Source organism: Coenobita brevimanus, chromosome 8 (assembly GCF_032717465.1).
Source record: "Coenobita brevimanus isolate Jiangsu-jjx chromosome 8, ASM3271746v2, whole genome shotgun sequence".
Lineage (NCBI taxonomy): Eukaryota > Metazoa > Arthropoda > Malacostraca > Decapoda > Coenobitidae > Coenobita > Coenobita brevimanus.
Window position 1 is genome coordinate 6094470 of NC_136961.1, and position 22142 is coordinate 6116611.

A 22142-nucleotide genomic window follows, 5' to 3' on the forward strand; every position below is an offset into this window, starting at 1 on the left:
CAACACTTTAAAGCATCATTTTGAAAATGCCAAATGTCCAGAAATAGGGCAGGCTTTTTATATGATAATTTGCAAGGTGTTGCTAATACAGAATCGGAAGCCTTGAAGGCTTATGAAGTAGCCAATTCCGAATGTGGGAAGGCAAATTTGCCGTTACAGAGCTGGAATACAAATTCACCGCTTTTGAGGAATAAAATACAAGAGGACTATCCAGAATCTGACACTCCCAAAATTCAAAATGTGTTAGGTCTTAACTGGGATACAACAGCTGATGTAATAAGTTTGAAACCAATTAAGTTCTCTGATGTCACTCTCACCAAGAGGTCCTTGTTAAGCCAGGTTTCCAAGCTATTTGACCCATTGGGATTTGTCAGTCCTATAGTTATTAGGGGCAAATGTTTAGTACAGGAGGCTTGGCGAGAAAAGTTAGACTGGGACACTGAATTGGGTGAGACATATGTGGAATAATGGGAACAGATCAGAAAGGAGTTTGAAACTACATCAAGCATATGTATTCCCAGGAAAATAAACCGTAATGAGAAGTCGCACTTACACATATTTTGTGATGCTTCTCAAAGGGCCTATGGAGCAGTAGCTTATTGCGCAACAGGAGAGGACAGTAAGATTATAATGTCCAAGGCCAGAGTTGCGCCAATTAAAGAAAGAACCCTACCTCAAATGGAATTGTCTTCCATAGAAGTAGGAACTAAATTGGCCAGGTATATGACCATTACTCTTGATACTCAGTTTGAGGATATTTACATATGGACTGACAGTGAGATTTGTCTTTACTGGATAGGGAAGGAAGACAGTAAAATTCCTTTCGTCCGTAATAGAGTGAAGACTATTAATGAACTGTCTTCCAAATTTAAATTCATGCATGTGTCCTCCAAACAAAATCCAGCTGATCTGCTCTCGAGAGGTTCGACCGTAAAGAGACTGATCAAAGATAACTTGTGGTTTAAAGGTCCTAAATGGTTAATCACTAAGGATTGGCCTGAACAGAAACAGTACAGTATTGCCAAGGTTAGTGTAGTGAACTTGGATCCTATAGTACCTGAGCCAGAAGTAATTGACAACAGCCGATTCTCGTCAATAAGACAGCTTCTAAATACTACTAAATTGGTTGTTGAATTTTTGAATAAGAAGGTGGGGTTTCAGAAATTAGATCCCCTAGAATACTGGCTGAAAAGAGTACAAAGAAATTCTTACGGGGAAATATATGAACTTTTAGGCCAAGACACTGGAAAAAGGAATAAGCTGATGAAGAATTTAGGCTTGTTCTTAGACGGAAAAGGTCTGATAAGATGTCGAGGCCGATTGGTAGAGGCTGACTTGCCCATCCAAACCAAACATCCCATTTTATTACCTAAGAGTGGATGCTTTGTACAACTTATAATAAAGGAAGCCCATGATTCCACTCTCCATGGAGGTGTACCGCAGACCTTAGCCCAAATTCGGGAAAGGTACTGGATTCCTAAGGGTAGACAGGTTATTAAAAAATATCTCAAAAACTGCATCATTTGTAGGAGGTATGAGCAGCGACCTTATATCTACCCAGGACCACCAGCCCTACCGAAGGATAGGGTGAACATAAGTCGGCCCTTCCATATAACAGGAGTGGACTACACAGGGGCTATAACTGTTACGGGTGAGGAAACTCCCCATAAAGTTTACATTTGTTTATTTACTTGTGCCTACACAAGGGCAGTCCATCTAGAACTAGCGGAAGACCTAAGCTCTGAGACATTCCTCAATGTCTTTCGCAGATTTGCCGCTAGAAGGTCTTGTCCTGGCAAGTTAATAAGCGACAACGGAACTAATTTCGTTGGAGCAGCACCTTTACTGTTGAACATAATAAACGACCCAAAAGTTAAGTCGGCGCTGGGAATCCGAAATTGTATTTGGCAGTTCACAGCTCCAAGAGCTCCATGGCAAAATGGATTTACCGAAAGAATGATTGGTATTGTCAAGAACTGCCTGAGGAAAACATTACATAGAACTAAGATCACGAGAGAAGATTTAAGAACAGTAATAACTGAAATTGAAGCCAGAATTAATAATAGACCTCTGACTTATCAAGATGACATTATCGACTCGCAAGAGGCCTTAACACCGGCTCACATGTTATATGGCAGGAAGCTCCATCCAATGCCTTGTGTGGATATCCAGGAAGAAGTTGATGATCCTAACATAGAAACTAATGATTTAGGACAATACCTTCGGGAGGGATATCAACATATGAAAAGGGTGCTAGATACTTGGAATAGACATTGGAGCGAAGAGTATCTTTTGAGCCTACGCGAGAGGTTTAATGGAGCTCAAGTTGCCAGCAACAAATCAGTTATTAACATAGGAGATGTGGTCTTAGTGAAGACTGAACAGCCAAGATCCCAGTGGTCATTAGCTATAGTGATCTCCACACACCCAGATTCTGAAGGGGTGCTGAGACTCGTAAAAATAAAATGCAGGGGACATACCAGTATAAAAACTATTGATAAACTGGTACCCCTTGAGTTAGCAGCCACTCCGGATTCAGAGAATGGTGAAAATCAAACGGGTCAAGAGGCGCGACCTAGTAGGGCTGCAGCACAGGGTTCTCGAGAACTATGGAGGGAACTCTTGGCTAAGGGTCATATTACATGATACAACGTATCATTTTCCGCCGGCCCCAAAACTGTGGGAAATATTTTCCCCTAGAGCAGTTGCGCTCTCTAAATTTATCATAGTTATCCTTGGTTAAAGGCAGAGGACGTAGAGACTGTTGTTAATTATTCAAGCGGTTTTAATAACCCAGAAACGACGTTCTCTTTACTAATTCTTGTTTTTGATAAATTAAATGCTACTGCATTTAACCCCCGTGGACAACTATGCATTGTAAATACATGTAATTATGTGGTATTTTCCACTGACCCAAGCTGCGTCTGTGCGATAGGTGACGTGGCAAGCAGGGAAAGATTCCCCTGTTAAGGCAGATGTGGAATTAAGATATTTACATAGTTAAAGGGAATATTTGGTCTAACTTTAGTTTAAGTGGAACTAAGATTAATTTGTTAGATTTACCCTGTACATATCATGATGTAATTTAACTGTATTTAGTACTGTAATTAAATAAGCGTTGGCAACCCACAATTCGATGAAGGGTTGGGGTTTGCCGCGTTCACTCACTCTGCTCCTAGCTCTCGTGGAGTTAGCACGTTGTATATACACACCATAAGGACGCTTGCTTCCCCAAGCAACTATACCAGGCAGCCTCATCGTCATCGGTTAACGATCACTCCCTCTTCATATAGCTAAGTAACCTTTACGAATTGGCCAATTCAAGGGGGGATTAGCGAAGAGATAGATAGAAGATAGTATTGTAGGTGAGTTAAATTTAATTTACGTTTCACCTAACTTTATGAGACTTGTTTGATTTACTTAGACAACTTTAGGGAAGAGTAACGACCCACGAGTTGTGTAGCGAGAAAATTCTTGCATAGCGGTGTCCCGGCAGGGATACCGACTTGGATACATTTAACATTTCTCACATTTTGGTGCCCAGAAAGAGGGCCCCGATTTGTTTACCAGAACTAATCAACATTTTTCACAGTTGTGAAGAAGAGGTCAAGTATGTTGGAGCTCTCTCCAAGGCGGTCAGGGATACGGGTAGGGTGCTGTACAAGCTGCTCTAGGTCATTAAGGATAGAAAAGATGTAGGCTTGTTCACCAGGTGGATCAGTGAAAGGAGAGGAGAGCCAAAGGTGGTGGTGAACATTGAAATCTCCTAGAATGGAGATTTCAGAGAAAGGAGAAATGGATAGAATGTGTTCCATCGTAGAAGTAAGATAGTCAAAGAATTTTTGATAGTCAGTAGAATTAGGGGATATGTAAACAGCACAGATATATTTAGTCAGAGAATGACAAGAAAGCCAAAGCCAGAGTGTAGAGAATTCAGAAGAATCGAGTTCAGGAACACGAGAGTAAGACAAGTCGTTGCGTATATATACACAACAGCCACCTTTGGCTTTGAAATGAGTATAGAGAAAGTAGGAGGATACAGAAAAGGGTTTGCTGTCAGTTGCCTCAGACAGCTGAGTCTCCGTTAGAAAAAGAAGGTGAGGTTTAGAGGAGGAGAGGTGGTGCTCAACAGAGCGAAATTTAGAGGAAAGGCCGCGAATGTTGCAGAAATGAAGATGAAGAGAGTCAAACAGTGGTTCCAGGCACCTCGAGTCATCGCCGGGAGGGGCGGATGGTGGGGGCATTTATGGTCCCCCCCCCCTGGGGACTCCGAGGCTTGGTATAGAGACGCCATTTTAGTTAAATTTTGAATAGGAAGTGAAGTGTGTACTGTGCATGTAGTTCGGTGTAGATAGTTAGAGAAACTTGTACTGGAGAGCATGCTGGCCTACTCTCTGTGTAACTGAGACATTGAAAAAGTTCAGCAAAGGGGGATGGTCAGGAACTAGTCCTGAGGGCTGATGAAACGGGAGCTCCAGCACTCCCTGTCATCAGCTTTCCATCCACCTCGGGAGTACTGGCCTGCTCGATTGGTGCTACAGTCTAGGAACTAAAGACGGTGTTCTCATGAAATTGTACAGTCGGTCTGAATTTGATACCAGTAAGCCGCCATTCTTGACCTTGACTGATGTCCCTGAAGGCAAAGAAATATTGTTAAGAATTGCTGCTGCTTTGTCAAGAATGGGAACAGGTCAAGGATTATTTAGATTTCATTGTGCAAGACATTGTGCATCCAACATATACCAATGCAAGAAACGTAAGTTGTCATGTAATTCGAAATGTCACAACAATATGCCATGCAAAAATAAATAATGCAGTTTATATTTTCTCAATATTTTTAACTACATAATATTAGTACTTAGCATGAGTCGTTGCAGTGGAATTTAAAGGTATTAGTTTAGTGAAGGTGTAATTATTTGTTTTAATAAGGTAAAGAATCCTGGCAGTGTATATTATTTTTACGTATGTTATTAAAGGTTTGCAAAATTTAAATGTCTTTGTCTATTTTTACCCCTATTCACTGTGATGATTTGTTACATCTAGTTTCGTTATAGAAAGCTGTTGCTGAAACTAGTTTTGACTAAAAAGTTCAGCTAAAACAAGGTTTAATGTTTTTAATCTTGACATTTTGGGTTTTCCCGAACATCATTAGGTGCATCTAGTTATGTAGTAATACTAGTTGCACACTAGTACATTGGTTTTCACTAGTTTTAACCGGTTCAGACTAATATCGGGTTTTAACTGCAACATATATATTGAACAACCATGGGGACATCACACAACCTTGTCGCACGTCCACATCGATCGTGAACCATTCACTTAGATGACCATTAACCCTTACACATGCTTCATTACCATCATTAAATCTCTTGACGGCACCTAGCAGCTTACAGTCTACTCCGCACATGCGCAAAACGTTCCCCAGTCCTTCTCTGTCCACTTTGACGTATGCTTTTTCCAGATCCATGAATGCCATAAATACCTTATGGTCCCTGCTTGTCGTAAAAGGCGACTAAAAGGGTTGGAGGAGGGTTAGTGCCCCTCCCCGGAAAACAACAAACTAAAAAAACAAACAATAAGCCTCGGACAAGAACTGACCAAACGATGACGATCAAGGACCGGACAAAGGACATGGTTATCGGAACGTGGAATGTAAGGGGAGCGAATGACGAGGTGAAAGAGAGAGAGATTGTCCAGGTGCTTGAGGGTGCGAAAGTGGATGTATGTGGAATGACTGAAACAAAATGGAGAGGCGAAAGTGTGAGAGAATGGGAGTATGGATGGGGTATATGTGCAGGAGTAGGTGAGAATGAGAGGGCAAAGGAAGGAGTATGTATAGTTGTGAGTAAAAGATGGAAGAAGAGCATAAGACAGTATGGATCAGTTGGGTCAAGGATTGTGTGGGTAAGTTGAAAGTTGGAATACAAATGTGGGCGATTGTGTGTGTGTATGCGCCAACGCAAGATCGTGCTAGAAGAGTGAGAGATGAATTCTGGACAAATGTAGAAGTATGCATAGAAAAGTTTGGAAGAAATGAGAGAGTGTTTTTGATCGGTGATATGAATGGTAAAGTTGGGAATGTGAAGGTGGATGGAATAGTTGGTGAGTGGGGTGTGCCTGCTGAGATAGATGAGAATGGGAGTGCGTTAGTGGACATTTGTTCTGGGAGGGGGTTGGTGATAGCCATTACCCTCTTCAGGCATAAAATGATCCACAGGTATACATGGCGAGTGATGAGAAGGGTGGGTGGTGAACTGAATGAAAGGAAGGCAATGATTGATTAAGTGTGTGTGGATGAAAGGATGCGAAGATGTGTAATGGATGCAAGAGCTTATAGAGGTTGGGGGAGTGGACTTTCTGACCACTACTTGGTGGTGGCCAGAATTAGGATTCAAGTAAGATGGAGGAATAGAAGAAGGGAAAGACGAGAGGAAGGAGTAGTTGCAAGGAGAGTGGAAAGGTTACAAGAGGATGAGAAAAAGGCAAGGTATAAGAGAGAAGTGGAGGAACGATTGGGCAAATATGAATTGGAGCAGATGGGAGACGTGGAAGGTGTGTGTAGGATATTTACAGAAGAAATATGTGCAGCATGTGATGTGGTGTGTGGAAGGAAGAGAAGACGGAGGGGGGTGCAAGGAACAGCGTGGTGGACTCAAGAGGTGAGACAGGCTGTGGCACAAAAGAAGAAAGCATACAATGAATGGATGAGAAATAGGGGCGTGGAAGAATTTGAGAGGCGGAAGAGAGAGTTATATGTAGAAAGAAAGAGAGAGGTGAAAAGATTAGTAAGAGAGAGTAAGAAGAGAGTGGATGAGGAATTTGGAAGGAATTTGAGTGTAAAGTGGAGGGACTGTAAGAAAATGTTCTGGAAAGAGGTGAAAAGAGTAAGACATGGTGGAAGTGAAGTTAGCAGGGGAGTGAAAGATAAAAATGGTAGATTACTAGTGGAGAAGGGAGAAAAAGTGAGCAGATGGAGAGAACACTTTAAGGAATTGTTGAACATAGAGGATGGGGAATGGCTGGGAGAAGGAGGGAGGTGAGAAGACAGGAAGAAATAAGTAGGATAGAAGTTGTGGAAGCAATGAAGAAAGTTAAATCGGGGAAAGCCCCAGGAATTGATGGAGTGTGTGGTGAAATGCTGAAGCATGGGGGAGAGATAGTAGTAGAATGGATGTGGAAGATGTGCAGATTGGCCTGGGAGGAAGGTAGAGTCCCGGAGGATTGGAAGTCAGGTATAATTATTCCCTTGTACAAAGGAAAAGGGGAAAAAAAAAGTGTGTGGTAATCATAGGGGCATTTGTCTTCTTAGTATAATAGGAAAAGTGTATGGTAGGATACTTATTGACAGAGTTAGAGAAAGAGCAGAGAAATTAGTTGGAGAAGAACAGGGAGGCTTTAGGAAGGGAAGTGGTTGTGTAGATCAGATATTCATTCTTAGATCTTTAGTGGAAATGTTTCTAAAGAAGGGAAAGAAGTTGTATGCGGCTTTCATGGATTTGGAGAAAGCATATGACAGAGTGGATAGACAAGGATTGTGGAAAGTGTTAAGAATATATGGGGTAGATGGGAAGTTGTTGAATGCTGTGAAGAGTATATACAATGGTGCGAAGGCTGCAGTGCGTGTGGATGGTGAACTAAGTGAATTTTTCTCTTTGAAAGTTGGGTTGAAACATGGATGTGTCATGTCTCCATGGTTGTTCAATCTGTACATGGATGGGGTAATAAAAGAGGTACAAGGTAGGGTAGTGGATGTTGGAGTGGCCCTGGTGAGAGAGGATAGTGTTTGGAAACATCCTGTACTGTTGTTTGCAGATGATACTGTGTTGTTGAGTGAAGACGAAGGGGAGCTGCAAGGCTTGGTGGATGAGTTTGGGAGAGTGTGTAAGAAACGAAATCTAAAGGTGAATGTAGGGAAGAGTAAAGTGATGGTCTTTGAGAGAGGTGAAGTCAGTGAATGTACAGCAAGGTTGGATGGTGAGGAATTGGAAAATGTGAGTACGTTTTAGTACTTGGGTAGTGTGATGAGTAAGGATGGAGGTTTGGATGGTGAAGTGCTTGAAAGGGTATAGCAGGGAAGAAAGGTTGCTGGTTCTTTGAAACCAGTGATAAGAAACAGGAAAGTGAGCATGGAAGTGAAAAAGTTACTACATGACAGTATTGTGACACCAACTCTAACGTATGGAAGTGAAGCTTGGACGTTGTTGGAAGGACACAAGCCAAGAGTGAAAGCAGTGGAAATGAGTTTTTAAGAGAAGCCTCTGGAGTCACATGGAGAGACAGGCTGACGAATGAGGATATAAAGGAGTGTTGTGGTGTGGATGTGGATGTGATAGGAAGCGTTATGAGGAACACACTGAGGTGGTTTGGCCATGTGGAGAGGATGGAGGGTGAAAGACTGACGAAGAGAGTGTATGTGAGTGAGGTGGAGGGGGGAAGAGGGAGAGGGAGGCCGAGGATGAGATGGAGGGATGGGGTGGAGAGGTATATGAGAGAGGGATGTGTGAGTTGGGAGCAGGGCAGTGAAATGGCGGGGGACCGCGACATGGAGGCGATTTGTTTGTGGCCACCCCAAACGGGATTGAGACGTCTGGCAATAGATAGATAGATAGACTTTATGGTCCTTCTCACAAGCCTTCTCGGCTATCTGTCTCACTACAAATATTTGATCCACACATCCTCTGCCACTCCTAAAGCTACCCTTATTCATCACTCACTAGAATTTCTTACCTTCTTTATAATAATTCATCCATATACCGCCCCTACCACACTCAATAAACTGATGCCACGATAATTCTTACACTTACTTCGCTCACCTTTATCTTTGTACAAGGGTACACTCACAGCCTTTTTTCACTCTGCAGGTACAGTTTCACTTATCCATGCCTCCTTACATATCTCCAACAAGCACTTCATTCCATTCTCTCCACTACACTTAAGCATCTCTGCATACACCTCATCAATTCCAGCTGCTTTCCCATTTTTCAGCCACTTCACAGCACTCTTCACCTGTGCGAATGTCTCGTCTCTTGGCACTGCATTCCTTCCCTGCACAACCCCTAAACCAAACATGTTTAACCCCCTCCCTTCTCTCTATTCTCATTCATCAGACATTTAAAATATTTTTTTCCATCTGGTCCTTACTTCATCCCCATGGGTTAGTAATCTACCATGTACTGTACATCCTTCACACCATCACATTTCTTTCCACTTTCACTTTTACATTTCTGCACTTCTTTTCAGAAGAACTTCCTATTTTCAGAGAAGTTCTCATTCATTTTTCTTCCTAGATCATCATTTACCTCCTTCTTTTTCCTCTTCACTAGTCTCTTTATTTGCTTCTTGCACTCAATGTATTCGGTTCTTATTTCAACTGAACCCCTGTCCTGTAACCACTTTAGCCACTTCTTCCTCTTTTCCTCCATTGCTCTCTTAACCTCTTCATCCCACCATGCCGTACCTTTCTTTTTTGATGTTACTCTTGCCACACCACATCATTCCTAACTAAGCAATCCATATATGCATTACACAGGCTGTCCATATCCATTTCATTCCAGTTCAGTGATTCTAACTCCTCCTCTTCTTTGGTCCTGTAATCATCTGGCATTTCTTTGATCCTCAGCTTCTCAACTTTCAGTCTTTCTCCCTGACTGCTCATTTCTCTTCTGATACAACTCACTCCTCTCAGCTTGATCTGGCATACCTGACAGACCTCCACATCGTACTCTCACGGCCCTCGTCCCATTCCCATCATCGACCTCTCTATGAGCACGTAAATCAATAAGGCTTCTTTCAACACTATCCCCGGTCCCTCTATACCATGTATACTATGTGCCTCTTTGTGTTTGGAATACGAGTTACAAATGCACAACCTCGTCTCCTAACACATATCCTTTAGTCGCTTCCCATTATTTTCTCCTGGTACTCCATAACAACCCATTATGTCATTCTCAGGACCCGTGCCTACTTTTCCATTCATATCCCCCATTACGATCACTTATATATATATATATATATATATATATATATATATATATATATATATATATATACAAAACGACGTAATACGCATCGCCATTGGGTGCATCAGAACCACTCCCACAGCTGACTTATGCTCTAGAATTAAAATCCTTTCTGTCGGAGACTACATTCATTAACAGGCAAACAGTTCTATGCAGGGGCCTTGCCAATGCATAAAAAACCCTGCCATTCCATGACAGAGGCACGCAACACATCCAGACACAAAAGACGATCACCACAGAAGCATTAGCATATCCGGTGCAAAATTATTCCACCTTCAGACATTCCAGCATTAGCAGTGAAGACACCTTCATACTACTGTAACTTCACATGGAAGGCTATACAACACGTAGTTCAGAACACTATATTACAGTCTCCCTCTCCTGACATTCACTCTTCGGAGGTGTCCTTAAATAGATACGACTGAGGTCATCCAGCTATGCTTAGTTCAAGGTACGAATGTCACCCAGCTCTCCTTAGCACATGTCACACTATGATGGAGACACAATATCATCAGTGTACACAATGTATGGGATTGCCCTATAGGGTCAGTTGCTGATCTGCAGTCGACAGGTTTGCTCGATCAGATTGACAAGGGTTGATCAACAACAACAACAACAACAACAACAGTGCAAAAATGAGAAAAGTCCCAGGAATCATCTACAACTCATTGGGTGTTGTTTCCAGGAGAGTTGCCATCAGACTGCTATTTATTCAGATCCAAGATCCCACCAGATCTAAAACAAAGCCAAACAAGCTTTCAGTGCCGAAAAAACTAATAGCTCCATGGTAACACACTGGATTTTTACTTTATTCATTAATTAGTGTACCTATGACAGGCTTATCTCAAGCTCTTATAATATATAATCCTTTGAAAAAATGGGCAATTTTGAAATTACCATTAAAAAAAAAGCTAACATTGTAATACATTTTCTTATTAGTACACCCTAGTCCATTGAGATCCATTGAAGATTTGATCCCAGTGGACGGTAGAAAGTATGATTAACTTTTGTTTGGGTAGTTTATATCAAGAATAATAAGTTCATTAGATTAGGTGACCTACAGTTAGGTTGTCGTGTGAGATTATGTTTTGTTCTATTGGTAAGGTTCAGGTAGGGCCTCTTCACACTGAAAGCATTAAACTGAACTTCCATTGTATCAGGATGTCCAGTGCGTCGGTGAGGCAGACGGACCCACTGGAACTAGGGGACTCAACCCACCTTCCCTATGAGGATCCCGTTGTGGATGTGCCCGATGAACCCATGGACATGTTCACCGAGCCTGGCCAATACGACACCAATAATCCTCCACTCAAAATAATTCTGTACTGGAATGAGGTAAGAGTGATAATTATAATATCAGCAGCTGTGAAGTCAGTGACCCTTTCCTCAAGGAAATCATGTTCTGAAATATGATAAGATATGAAAATGAAAAAAAATAATGGTAACAGTCACTTTGATTCGGTAAACCGTTATTCAACAAAAGTCTGTTCTGGATCGAAGAAAATAAAGATCCATGTTTACACCAGTACTCTTGTTTAAAAAAAAAAAATGTTCTGGAACTATGTAACGACGAGAAACTTGTAACAACCATATTTAGTTCGGATGATTCTCTGCTCATGAATACTTGCTACTGGGTTGATTAGGGTGATGAAAATTTTGAACAGTAAATTTAACACTAGTAATCACAATGTTTTGGAGTGACGTATGGAAATTACACAACAGAATATTTGACATCATTATTCTTTTTCACTAGAAAATTTTTTTGGAATAAAGAAAATCAAAGGTGTAAGAACGGTAATAACAAATGGTTTTAACACGTGTAATCTTGCTTTTACGAAAATATTTCTTTCTCAAGAAAATTTTCCATTCGTATATATTCTTAATTCGTCTCGACGGGGATATTTGCATCTGTATCTAGCCCCAACCATAGACATATTGAGATATATCATGGCTTTGATAAAAAAAAAAAAAAACTTTAAATTTCATAAGGTGATCAGATACATCTCACAGAATAAGCGAATGCATTTTTTCCCTTCCTCTTTTGTTGTATCACCACTGGGACGGTTTGGAAAGTTCACTGATAAGTTTAGTGCTGTTGTGAAATGACGATGTAGTATATCCTTACTAAATAAGTAGCTGTCCCTGTGTGTGTGTGTGTGTGTGTGTGTGTGTGTGTGTGTGTGTGTGTGTGTGTGTGTGTGTGTGTGTGTGTGTGTGTGTGTGTGTGTGTGTGTGTGTGTGTGTGTGTGTGTGTGTGAGAAAAGTTGCAAGTCATTTTGGGGAGGTTCGAGATTGGTGGCCTGGTGGATATGTTGATGTGTTGATGGGTGGAGGGTGCGGGGGTAGACAGTGGGGGTAAGTACTGTGTGTGGGGTGGGTGGGAAGGATTGTTGGACAGGTGAGGTGGGTGGAGAGGTTGGGGTGGGTGGACAGAATGGCCGGGTTGATGGCCAGTGTTTGCAGGTGTTGTGGGTGAAATGGGTTGAATGCGAGAAGTGGTTGGGGTGGGCTTAGTGGGTGAAATGGGAAGACTAAGTTTGGTGGGTGGGCATGGTGTGGTAGGTGTATGGGTGTGTTGGGTGAGGTGCGTAGGTGGTTGGTGTTGGAAGAGTAAGTGGGTGGTGTGGGGTAGGTGGGCAAAGTGGATGGGTGTGTGAATAGTTGGGGTGCTTGGGCGGGTTGGGCATGTGCATGGGAATGAGCTTTGTGGGTAGGTGAATGGCCTTATTGTTTGGATGGGAGGGCTCTCTGGGTTGGCAAGTAGATTAAGTGGTTGAGTGGGCTTTCTGGGTAGGAAGGTTTAGGAGGATGTGCGGCTTTCTGAAGGACATGCCAGCAAACTGGCTTAATGCACCATGTGGGCAGGTAGATGTATAGGTAAATGGGTAGGTTGGTGGATGAAGGAAAATAGCTTCTGTGGGGAATGCTGTAGTTCTATGGAGTAAATAGGTCCAAGGCTAGAATAGGTTCATGTTGGATAATAGATCCATGAAGGATATGTCCCCTGTGATATGTGCCAAAATGGAAACATATGCCCAATGAATAAAGAAGGTTCATGGAAGAAATGGGTCCATGGGAGAAAAGAGGTTCATCTTAGGATTTTGGATGTCCTCATCTGTAGGAATTAAGTCCATGGGAGAAAATAAGTCTATGGAGGGATATTAGGCCCATGGGTAAAATAGGTCCATGCAGATGAAAGATCATTTGAGGGGAAACAAGTCCATGAAGGAAAAATAGGGATATGGTGCAAGTGCAATGTACGTGGGACCTTCAAAAAGTTCTTGGTTTCACCCAAAAATCGTCACAGGAGATGGGATTGTTCTCTTTTATTTCTCACCATGATCTTCCATAAGTTCAGTGCACTTAGTCCACCAATCTTCAAGCATTGCTATCCCGTCACGGAAGAAGGTTGCATCTTGAACTTCCAAATACACCTCAACAGCATGGATGACTTCATCAATCTGAAAAGAATGACCATGCAGGTGGGATTTCAGTTTAGGATACAGGCAGAAGTCAGATGGATCTAGGTTGGGTGAGTGAGGATCATGAGGGAACAGTTCAAAGGCACAGATGGCTGCTTCAGCCACTGCCACCTTTGCCATGCGGACGGGCATTGCCCTGGAACAACTGCAAGCCCGCTCACATCTTTCCTCTCCATTTCTCTTTGATTATTTCTTTCAGATGACACAAATCTGATGTAAAATAGGTCCCATTAATAATCTGGCCCTCTTGCAAGAAGTTATTATGAGAACTCCCTCAGCGTCCCAAAACACTGAAGCCATCACCTTGCCGACAGATGACTCAGTTGAATTTTTGGGGAGGTGCAAAACCATGGTATTTCCATTCCTTGCTTTATTTTTTTTCTGAACTCATGTCTCATCCTGGGTCACATATCTCCAGAAGAAATTGGCTGGATCAGCCAACATTTTGGGCACCCATCTTGCAGACAGCTTACTCATACCCAAGATGTCAGTCAAAACAGTGTACACTGAGCCAATACTGATGCCCATGGAGTTGACTATCTGTTGCCCAGGCAAAAGTCTGTCATTCAAGACCATGCAGTGAAGGGTCTTCACTTGATCATCAGTAGTCAACGATTTTGGGCCTCCCGACCATGGGTCATCCTCGGTGCTCTCCCTGCCCCAGTGAAATCATCAGCCCACTTTTTTATGGTGGAATAACAGGGAGGTTCCTCATCAAACGTACTAACTATGTTTTATGGATTTCTTTAGGGGTCATATGCTTTTTTGGAGACACATTGATCCCTTGGTTATTGGACATAATTGGTGCTATGACTAGTGCGTGATAACAAAATTTTTAGACAATAAAAGCACAGAACCTATGGGATTTATCTTATATGGTACTGGGCATCCCACTTGTAAACCCAAATATTTTCTTCTGCAACAGTTTAGACCCAATAAATACAAAGAAAGTGATACGAGTATGGCAATTAACAGAAATACAGAGGAATGGTTAGGCTAATAGAAAATTATGGAAATGGCACAATAAAGACAAAACATGTATCATAAAAAAGCCTGAGATGCGTTTTAGGTAAGGGGTTCTGAGGCCAGGGGTTGGAGAGTTAGTAGTCTCCATCACCTGCGATCAACTCCTTGCACTGGGCCTTAACTCTGAATCTCTCAAATCCATCATAAACCATCGATTTTACACCATCATTGTCGGCAGAAACCTGATCAAATGTGCGATTTTTTTTTTTTTTTTTACGAAAAATGCATGATAACGGAAGGAGTGAAGTTTTTCATCTCGCAATGATAACAAAAGCCGCTCTAACCAAGTACGTGATAACAAAGGGATCACTCTACTAGATCATAGTACGGGCTTGTTTCTTGTCCATTTTTAGGATTTGCTTAAACCTGCCGATATTCAAAGGACCTCACCTGCAAACAAATAGACAGGGATTTGAGTTCCTGTATATACAGTAGTCTATGACGTATTACAGTAGACAGTCATACGCAAAACTTGTGGTTACTCCCTTTGTTTCTGGGCTAGGCCAAGAAATTATGAAGAACCCATGTAAGTCCAAGGGACTAAAATAGGTCCATGGGTAACATAGATATATGGAGATAACTTCAAAAGGAAATAGGTCCATAGGGGAAAAATAGGTCAATGGGAGGGAAGCAGGTCAGAGCACGGGAAATAAATCCAGAGTGGAAAATAGGTTCATGGTGTAAAATAGGTCCGTGCAAACAATAGGCCGACGGGGATAGTAAGTCAATGGGAAAAAGTCGGTTTATATTACAAAATATGTTCATGATAAAAAGAAGGCTCGTGGTTAATAGTGAGGCAGATTATTAAAATTATTTGGACATGCTGGATAAGAGCACCATTTCTTTTTTTTTTTTTTTTCTGTTTTTCTTTAGGGTCCTAGTTTTGAATCTGAGACCGGCGCCAAGCAATCCAAGCACCATATCACATCTATGATTTTTTTTTTTGTACAATTCAGAAATTTACGTATGTGAAAAATGGGGGTAAAATTTGACTCATCTGTTGCGTGGTCATAACTAATATATATGCATCAGGACTGAAAAGTTTTTTTGCAGTTTAATTATTTTATAATTATTGTACTGTCACAGCTTGATGTCTGGACCAAGAAAAATCTCTGAAATGTACATATTAGTAGTAGAATACAAAGTATCATTTAATTCTATTTTTGGGCACATTTCACTAACAACAGTAGAAGGCTTATTAACATGGTTAAGAATGTACATAATGAACTTTAGATAACATTATAATTGCCGAATACACAGAACACTTTCTTTGGCACAATATTACATGTGTGCATGTTAGTGCTTTGAGGAAAATATACCACAATACTGGATGCAGCAGTGTAGGACAGTGTAGAGTTGTGTGCAGGTTTATTTTCTATCCAGCCACTTTTCACAAGTGCAGCTACAGAGTTCAGTGAATCTCCATCCTGACTTCTTGCACATACTTCTTGCCTCACAGCCGCTAGCACTTTTGTAGACACATCTGACAAGTTTATTACAACCATTTGCTGCCATGGGCAGATGCTCCAGACAGGACTTCGACTTAATGTCAAGTGTCCAACTACACCCTTCTGCAGATGGGGTCTGTTGTTGGACTTGGTCACATGTTGCCCAGAGTCCAGCCTGGTATGCAACACGCTTTGTGTGCTGTAGCAGAGCCTCTTATATTGGAGGAATTTTCTCTATTGTCCTCTTCTTCTGGCAGAAGAGCTCTCTGCGTGCTTCATTCACAGACTCTAAACTGCTGGTCTTGTCATAGATAATGACGGTGACGTGTTCCAGTAGCTGGAACTATTGGGAATCCACTGTCACTGCGGCGTGGGGATGTGCCACTAAGTAATTGAAGGCTTCAGTGACCTCAGGGTATGCACTCCATTATTCCCATGTCGATTTCTTCCCTTTTCCAGAGAATGTGGATGTTGTGTCACACGCTGTGAAGCTGTGGAATACTGGGAGTGCCATGAACATCTCTTTCCCCAGGGCATGACAGATGATACTGATGTGCAGATACTTGACGTTTTTGCCACCGCCACAGGCAACCCAAATGTCTGCTTGGCGACTATAAAATGAAACTTGCCAATGAGAATGACAATGACATCAGTATCAACAGTACGTACCAAACAACTGGTACATCCTATTTCTAGTCACTAGAAATAGGATGTACCAGATGCACTAGAATCTAGTGCATCCAGCAGGTGGATCACAAGCCTTGTGTCGGCCTCTTCACGATTACATGGTGGCGTACAGTACCTATGCTGATCACTGTGGCACCCGATGTTATAAACATCTGCTTTCCATCTGCACAGTCAGTAGAGCCAGTCTTGTCTGAGAGGAATTGCAAGTTCCTGCTTAATGTCAGGATCATGAAGGAAATCAGGCCATTTGCGTGGCACTTTTGTCTGCCCTACTACCTTTCTCCTTACACCTTTTCCTCGTTTCTTTCTCGTTGATTCTTTGATGCTGCTCTTAATATAGCTGTCCCAAACCACATCAACATAATCAAGCAGCTAGACACCTGCAGAAGGAGGTGTCTAGCTGCTTGATTATGTGTGAAACAAACACTCTGTTTGCGTTTTCATCAAACGTACTGATACTGGTGACTGGGAGAAAGTGTACCACTGCAGCACCATCAAACACTCACATTAAAAGCAGTAGGTGGCTCTTTCTGTGTATCCTGCATCAGAATTCCTATAAGGTCAGACTTCTGTCCCTGTTGCAGTTTTCCTCTTTCTGAGAGGGAAGGTGGATATGGGTGATTTTCATGTTTGAAAAATGTTCCCATGTCTGCACTGCGTGCTGCATGACTATGTACAGGCGGGAAAATAGTGCCACATCATCTTTCAGCATTGCAACTTGCCCTGCTTGCATGCTTTTCGTCTTTGGTGATGGCGATGAGAAAAGGGGCAAGGAGTTGTTCTTGATTGGCTCATGGATAGATTTTGAGAGGTTAGTTATCACTGACTTTTTGTGGGAAACATATTGAGCCCTTTCCACCCCCTCTACAGTGCAGACTGTTTTTACCATAGAGTCATCAATCTCATTTCGTGTGTTAAGTGAAAGAAGCTCAGGACCTCCATCTAGGAATGGGTTGCCTATCTCACTGATGACCTGGACAAGACCCCTTGCTTGCTCTCGAGATGTCCTTTGAGCAGATAGACTTTCCTTTTGGTGGAGCTGAATGTCATCTTGCAAGATGTGAAAGTATTGCTTCTCAAACTCTATCATAAGTCATGCCTGTTCAGGTCCAGCTATCATCCATTTCTGAAAGGCTGAAGGGTATTCAGTTAGGCCTACAGCACCTCCAGTTTCCTTCACAAGCTCATTGTTCTGCTTATGTGCCTGGTCGATTGGTGTGGCAGTGAATCTTCTGGTTGTTTTTGGAATAACACACGTGCCATTGGCTTCAAATTCCTCTTTGATTGTTGGAGGAAGACTCTCTATGTCTCGAATATGCACAGGTATCCACCTGGCATGGTTGTCGTGATCAAGTGCAAAGAACCATGGCACCAAAACTTTCAGTGACTCAACATTCAGGGAGAAATCTCGTTCTCTATGAGCTCGGACAAAGATCAAGCCCAGAAGTTCCATGTTCAAGATGGTATCCCAGTACTGGAATGTTGGACTCTTAACGATCATGCCTCGTCTCCATGTCTCTTTGGTTGCATCATCAGTAGGACCTTCAGCCACCATCTTTAGAAAGGCATAATTTTGCAGCTTGGCCAATGCCAGAGCACTGACTTGGTGGGCATGTCTAGTCCTGGTCAGAGGTGATGTCTTCAGAAAAGAGTCGGCTGTGCCGAAGGATGCAATAGCCACCTCGGTTAGAGCAGTCGTCCAGCCAGAAGCCTCTAAGTAGTCACCTAGTGTTTTCCACACTGCCATTTCGACATGAAGACCACCAAACATGACCACATACTTTCCTTTACCATGTGTATGAGGCCAGCGCCACTGAACCATCTTGGCCAGTGCAAACATCCAAGGCAATGACTGGAATCTGTCCAGGATTCAGGAACTGTGTGGCTTTGTGCAGGACATCCATCCCATGCTTGATCATGACAGGTGTAGCAGCCTTCTCACTGAAGAGTGGCATGAGTTGAGTGAAGACAGGCAGTAGGTCAGCAGGACTGCCTTGAAGTGTGGCATGGTAGGCTGACCAGGTCATAGCATCACCCTTGACCAGCTCTTCCTGTCCCATCAGCTGACTGGCATGTTCCAGCCACTGTTTCTCCTTATCCCGTGCCTCTCCCAAGTGCCCATGGACAGGTTTGATGTCATGTGGTGGTTTTGAAACAGCCACAGTCTTATGAAAAGCTACAGATAGCACAGTAGTATAGTTGTCTGGCAGCTGATGGTTTGTCTTTGTTTCTAGAGACAGTAGGCTTATTCTGTCCTACACTTGACCTTCATTGCACTTGGTGGGGAACTGAAAAAGGCTGATGAATGTCCTATGAAAAAAAAAAAAAAAAAAAAAAAACTTTTGCTGTTGTGCTTGAGGAGTTGTGATCAAAGTTTCCTAGGACACCCTCCTAGGACACCCACTGTGAAGATGCCTTGGTGCATCTGTACTGGACACACAACACCTTTTGCTTTCAGGTTTTGACAGACGGCAGTAACCAAATTACTTTCAACTTGGAGCACACAGTCATGGTTGACACTTGGACCCAGCTAATACAACAATGTAATTAGCTTCTTGGACCTATCTGTGTGTGGATGTTTGGACCAATGTACAGGGGTAGGGGTGATTCACATTCCAGAGAATGTCGTGATTTAGCATTTAAACATTTCTCCTTCCCACCAGCTTTCTTCTTGCATTTGAACAAAATGATCTGTAGACTGTGAGACAGGCCTGGGGATCTGTGGACTCCTGATCTCCAAGGTCAGCCCCACTCATTAGCATGGTCACCAAGGACTTGAGAGTGGTTGGGACTGAGCTCTGCTGGCAATCAGGAGGGAAGGAGCCATTAAACTTGAACCCCTTAGAGTGGAAGATTTCATCACGCACACTTCTGGCAACATTTGCCAAAAATAGTGCATCTCCCTCATAGTTGTACTTCATAACCTGCTTCAACATCTGCTGTAATCCTTGTTCAAACACAAGTATAGCATTCTTTCCATTACTTTGCTCTTGGGCATGTGGAAAGTATTTCAGTACTTGTTCCTTGAAGCAAACTTTGTTGATTTCAATCATGATGCCAACATCAGCAAGGCGACTTTCATATAACTGCCAGAGTGAGGCAAACGTTAAGAAGAATATGCCATCTTCTACTTCATTTTCAAGGGGGATAACGAGCTCAGTAAAAGCCCTTGCTTGGAGTTGTTTCCCTTATGTCATATCATCTTGGGAATTTTCCCTTTGCCGCATTAAGAACCGATGGCGATTTCACAGTCCAACAAGGCAAGCCGGGTGATACTTTGCCTCTAATGCAATGAGATCCCAAATTCATTCAATTTTGGTCACTAAGTCAGTCTCTTGGAGATCTCTGGCCATGGATCGAACGTTATTATCTGCCCGTAAAGTGCTGAACTCATGCAAAAGTCCATCTTGCTTGGTACAGAAAATACAGATTGCCTTATCTAGGGACATAGTGTCTGTCTTCCGCAGTACTACTTTCAGGATCTCATCCCTCTCCCTCTTCCTATCCCTTGCCAGTCTGTTTGCATTAAACTGTGCATGGCATGATTGGTGCCAGTGTGCCTGACTCTAAATGAACTCATCCACGCTAATGTCAGCACCAAATACCAGTGGTACTGGCAGACAGTTCAGTTTTCTGAAATGTGTTACATTTTTCATGAAGGATGCATAGGCAGCTGTTGCTAACTTGTCTGCTCCATGTGCATTCAAAGGACAGCGGAGGGGCTCAGAGGTTGTCTGCTGACACACTGCACACTATGACCAGTCCATCGTCAGATCATTTACACTTGTCTTGAAACCTGCAAAACATGAAATGAAATCAATTAAAAATTGACCCATTCATTATAACATTGCAATGGACACGGTTGAACGTCACCTTTGATACTACTAATGATTAAATTCTCCAGCACTCTACTTGGTCTAGATAGCAGCTTTCATCAGTAAAACAATAAGAAAATACATGAAATCAATAAATGTGGTGGTTTTATTGCATGCAGGAACTTAAATGTCACTTTCTAACCAACTGCCCTTATTTTTCCTGATTTTTATATATCTGGAAATATCAAAGAATTATAGAGATGTCTCATACATGTAGGAGATTGCTCAGATTGTTTGGCGCCGGTCTCAGAATAAAAAATAGGACCCTAATACGAGAAAAGATATTGGTGCTTTTATCTGGCATGTCCCCATCGTCTTGAAATGAGGTCCTAAGCTGCCGGACTATAAGGGGCCGATAGTGAAAATAAGTTCAAGATTATTGGAAAACAGATCCATGAGGGAAATTTCGTCAAGGTGAGTATTACATATCTTTCATGGGAAACTATGTGGGTAAGGGTTGGTAGCTGGGGGCATAGCTGGTGATGGGTTAATGTGCTAGTCTGTTCTATTCTTGCTAACATCAGACGATTTTACGTGCCACTAGAAATCTCTTGATTTCTTAAAGTTAAGGTGGATGTTAGAAAGACTTCAACTGTACCATAAAATTTGATACCCCCTTTGATTATAATGACAAGAGAGACATAGTTGCAGTTATAATTGTGGCTTGTTACACTTTGCATCACTACCAAGAGATTGATTGCTTGTTTACAGTGCAAAATCCTGGTATCAAAAGTCAATGATCCTGCTCAACAACAGCTAGGTCAAATTAAGAAAAAAAATATTTAAAAAAGGAAGAAAGACTCTGCACTTAAGATTCAAACATAAATATCAGATATACAAGATAAAACGATATTCAAAACAAGAAAGTTTTCCCCAAGAGAGTGAAGGTGTCTCCTTCCATGATACATGCTTCCTCTGTATGGACTGAGAAAAGAAGGTAAGATCCATTTCCTGCACAAAACCTAGACAAATATCGATGGCATTCACCTCCTAAACTACGATGCTGAAACAAGTGTTAGGTAGTTAAAGAAACAAGGAAATCATCATAATAAGGAAGGATTCTGTTCTCCAGGAGATGGTACTGCATTAGGTGCGTAGGCAATGACTTATCCATAGGCGGGCCATGGCAATTTCCCAGTGACAGATAAGGTTAGATAAGTTCCTGGGCTAATTTCCGTCACCCCCTCCCTGAGTTTGTTGAAAACAGGAAGCATCTTCCAAACATGTAACCAGGAGGTCAGTACAACAGCATTGATCATGGGGAAGTAATTCCTGTATGGAAGAAGTCTGACAGAGATAGCACAGATAGATACTTCATCTGCACACTCATTCCTTTGCAGTACAATAGGGGCTGGCACCCAGTAAAATGACACCCTCCAGCCGTGACAGCCTGGGAGACAGAGCTTTTCAAAATTTTCCAAAACCAAGGTTGGGGAGACTTAAAAATGCACAAAGGCGGACAAAATGCCATGGATCACGAAAAATGATAAAACTAACAGGTTCATGGATAAGAATAAGGTGCAGAGTCATCAGGATTACTAAGAGCACAGCAGCACAAACTGAAGATGAGGAGGTTAAATATATATATATATATATATATATATA

General features: G+C 42.2%; 1 protein-coding gene across 1 annotated transcript in view; it reads left to right on the plus strand.

Moving 5' to 3' along the window:
- The window catches only part of LOC145406333 (alpha-(1,3)-fucosyltransferase C-like), a 250582-nt gene that overhangs the window by 47890 nt on the left and 180550 nt on the right, over positions 1–22142 (plus strand). Inside the window, exon 3 of the mRNA XM_080277497.1 lies at positions 11180–11354. Within this exon, the coding sequence (XP_080133623.1) occupies positions 11180–11354 (175 nt within the window). The remainder of the gene's footprint in view (positions 1–11179; positions 11355–22142) is intronic.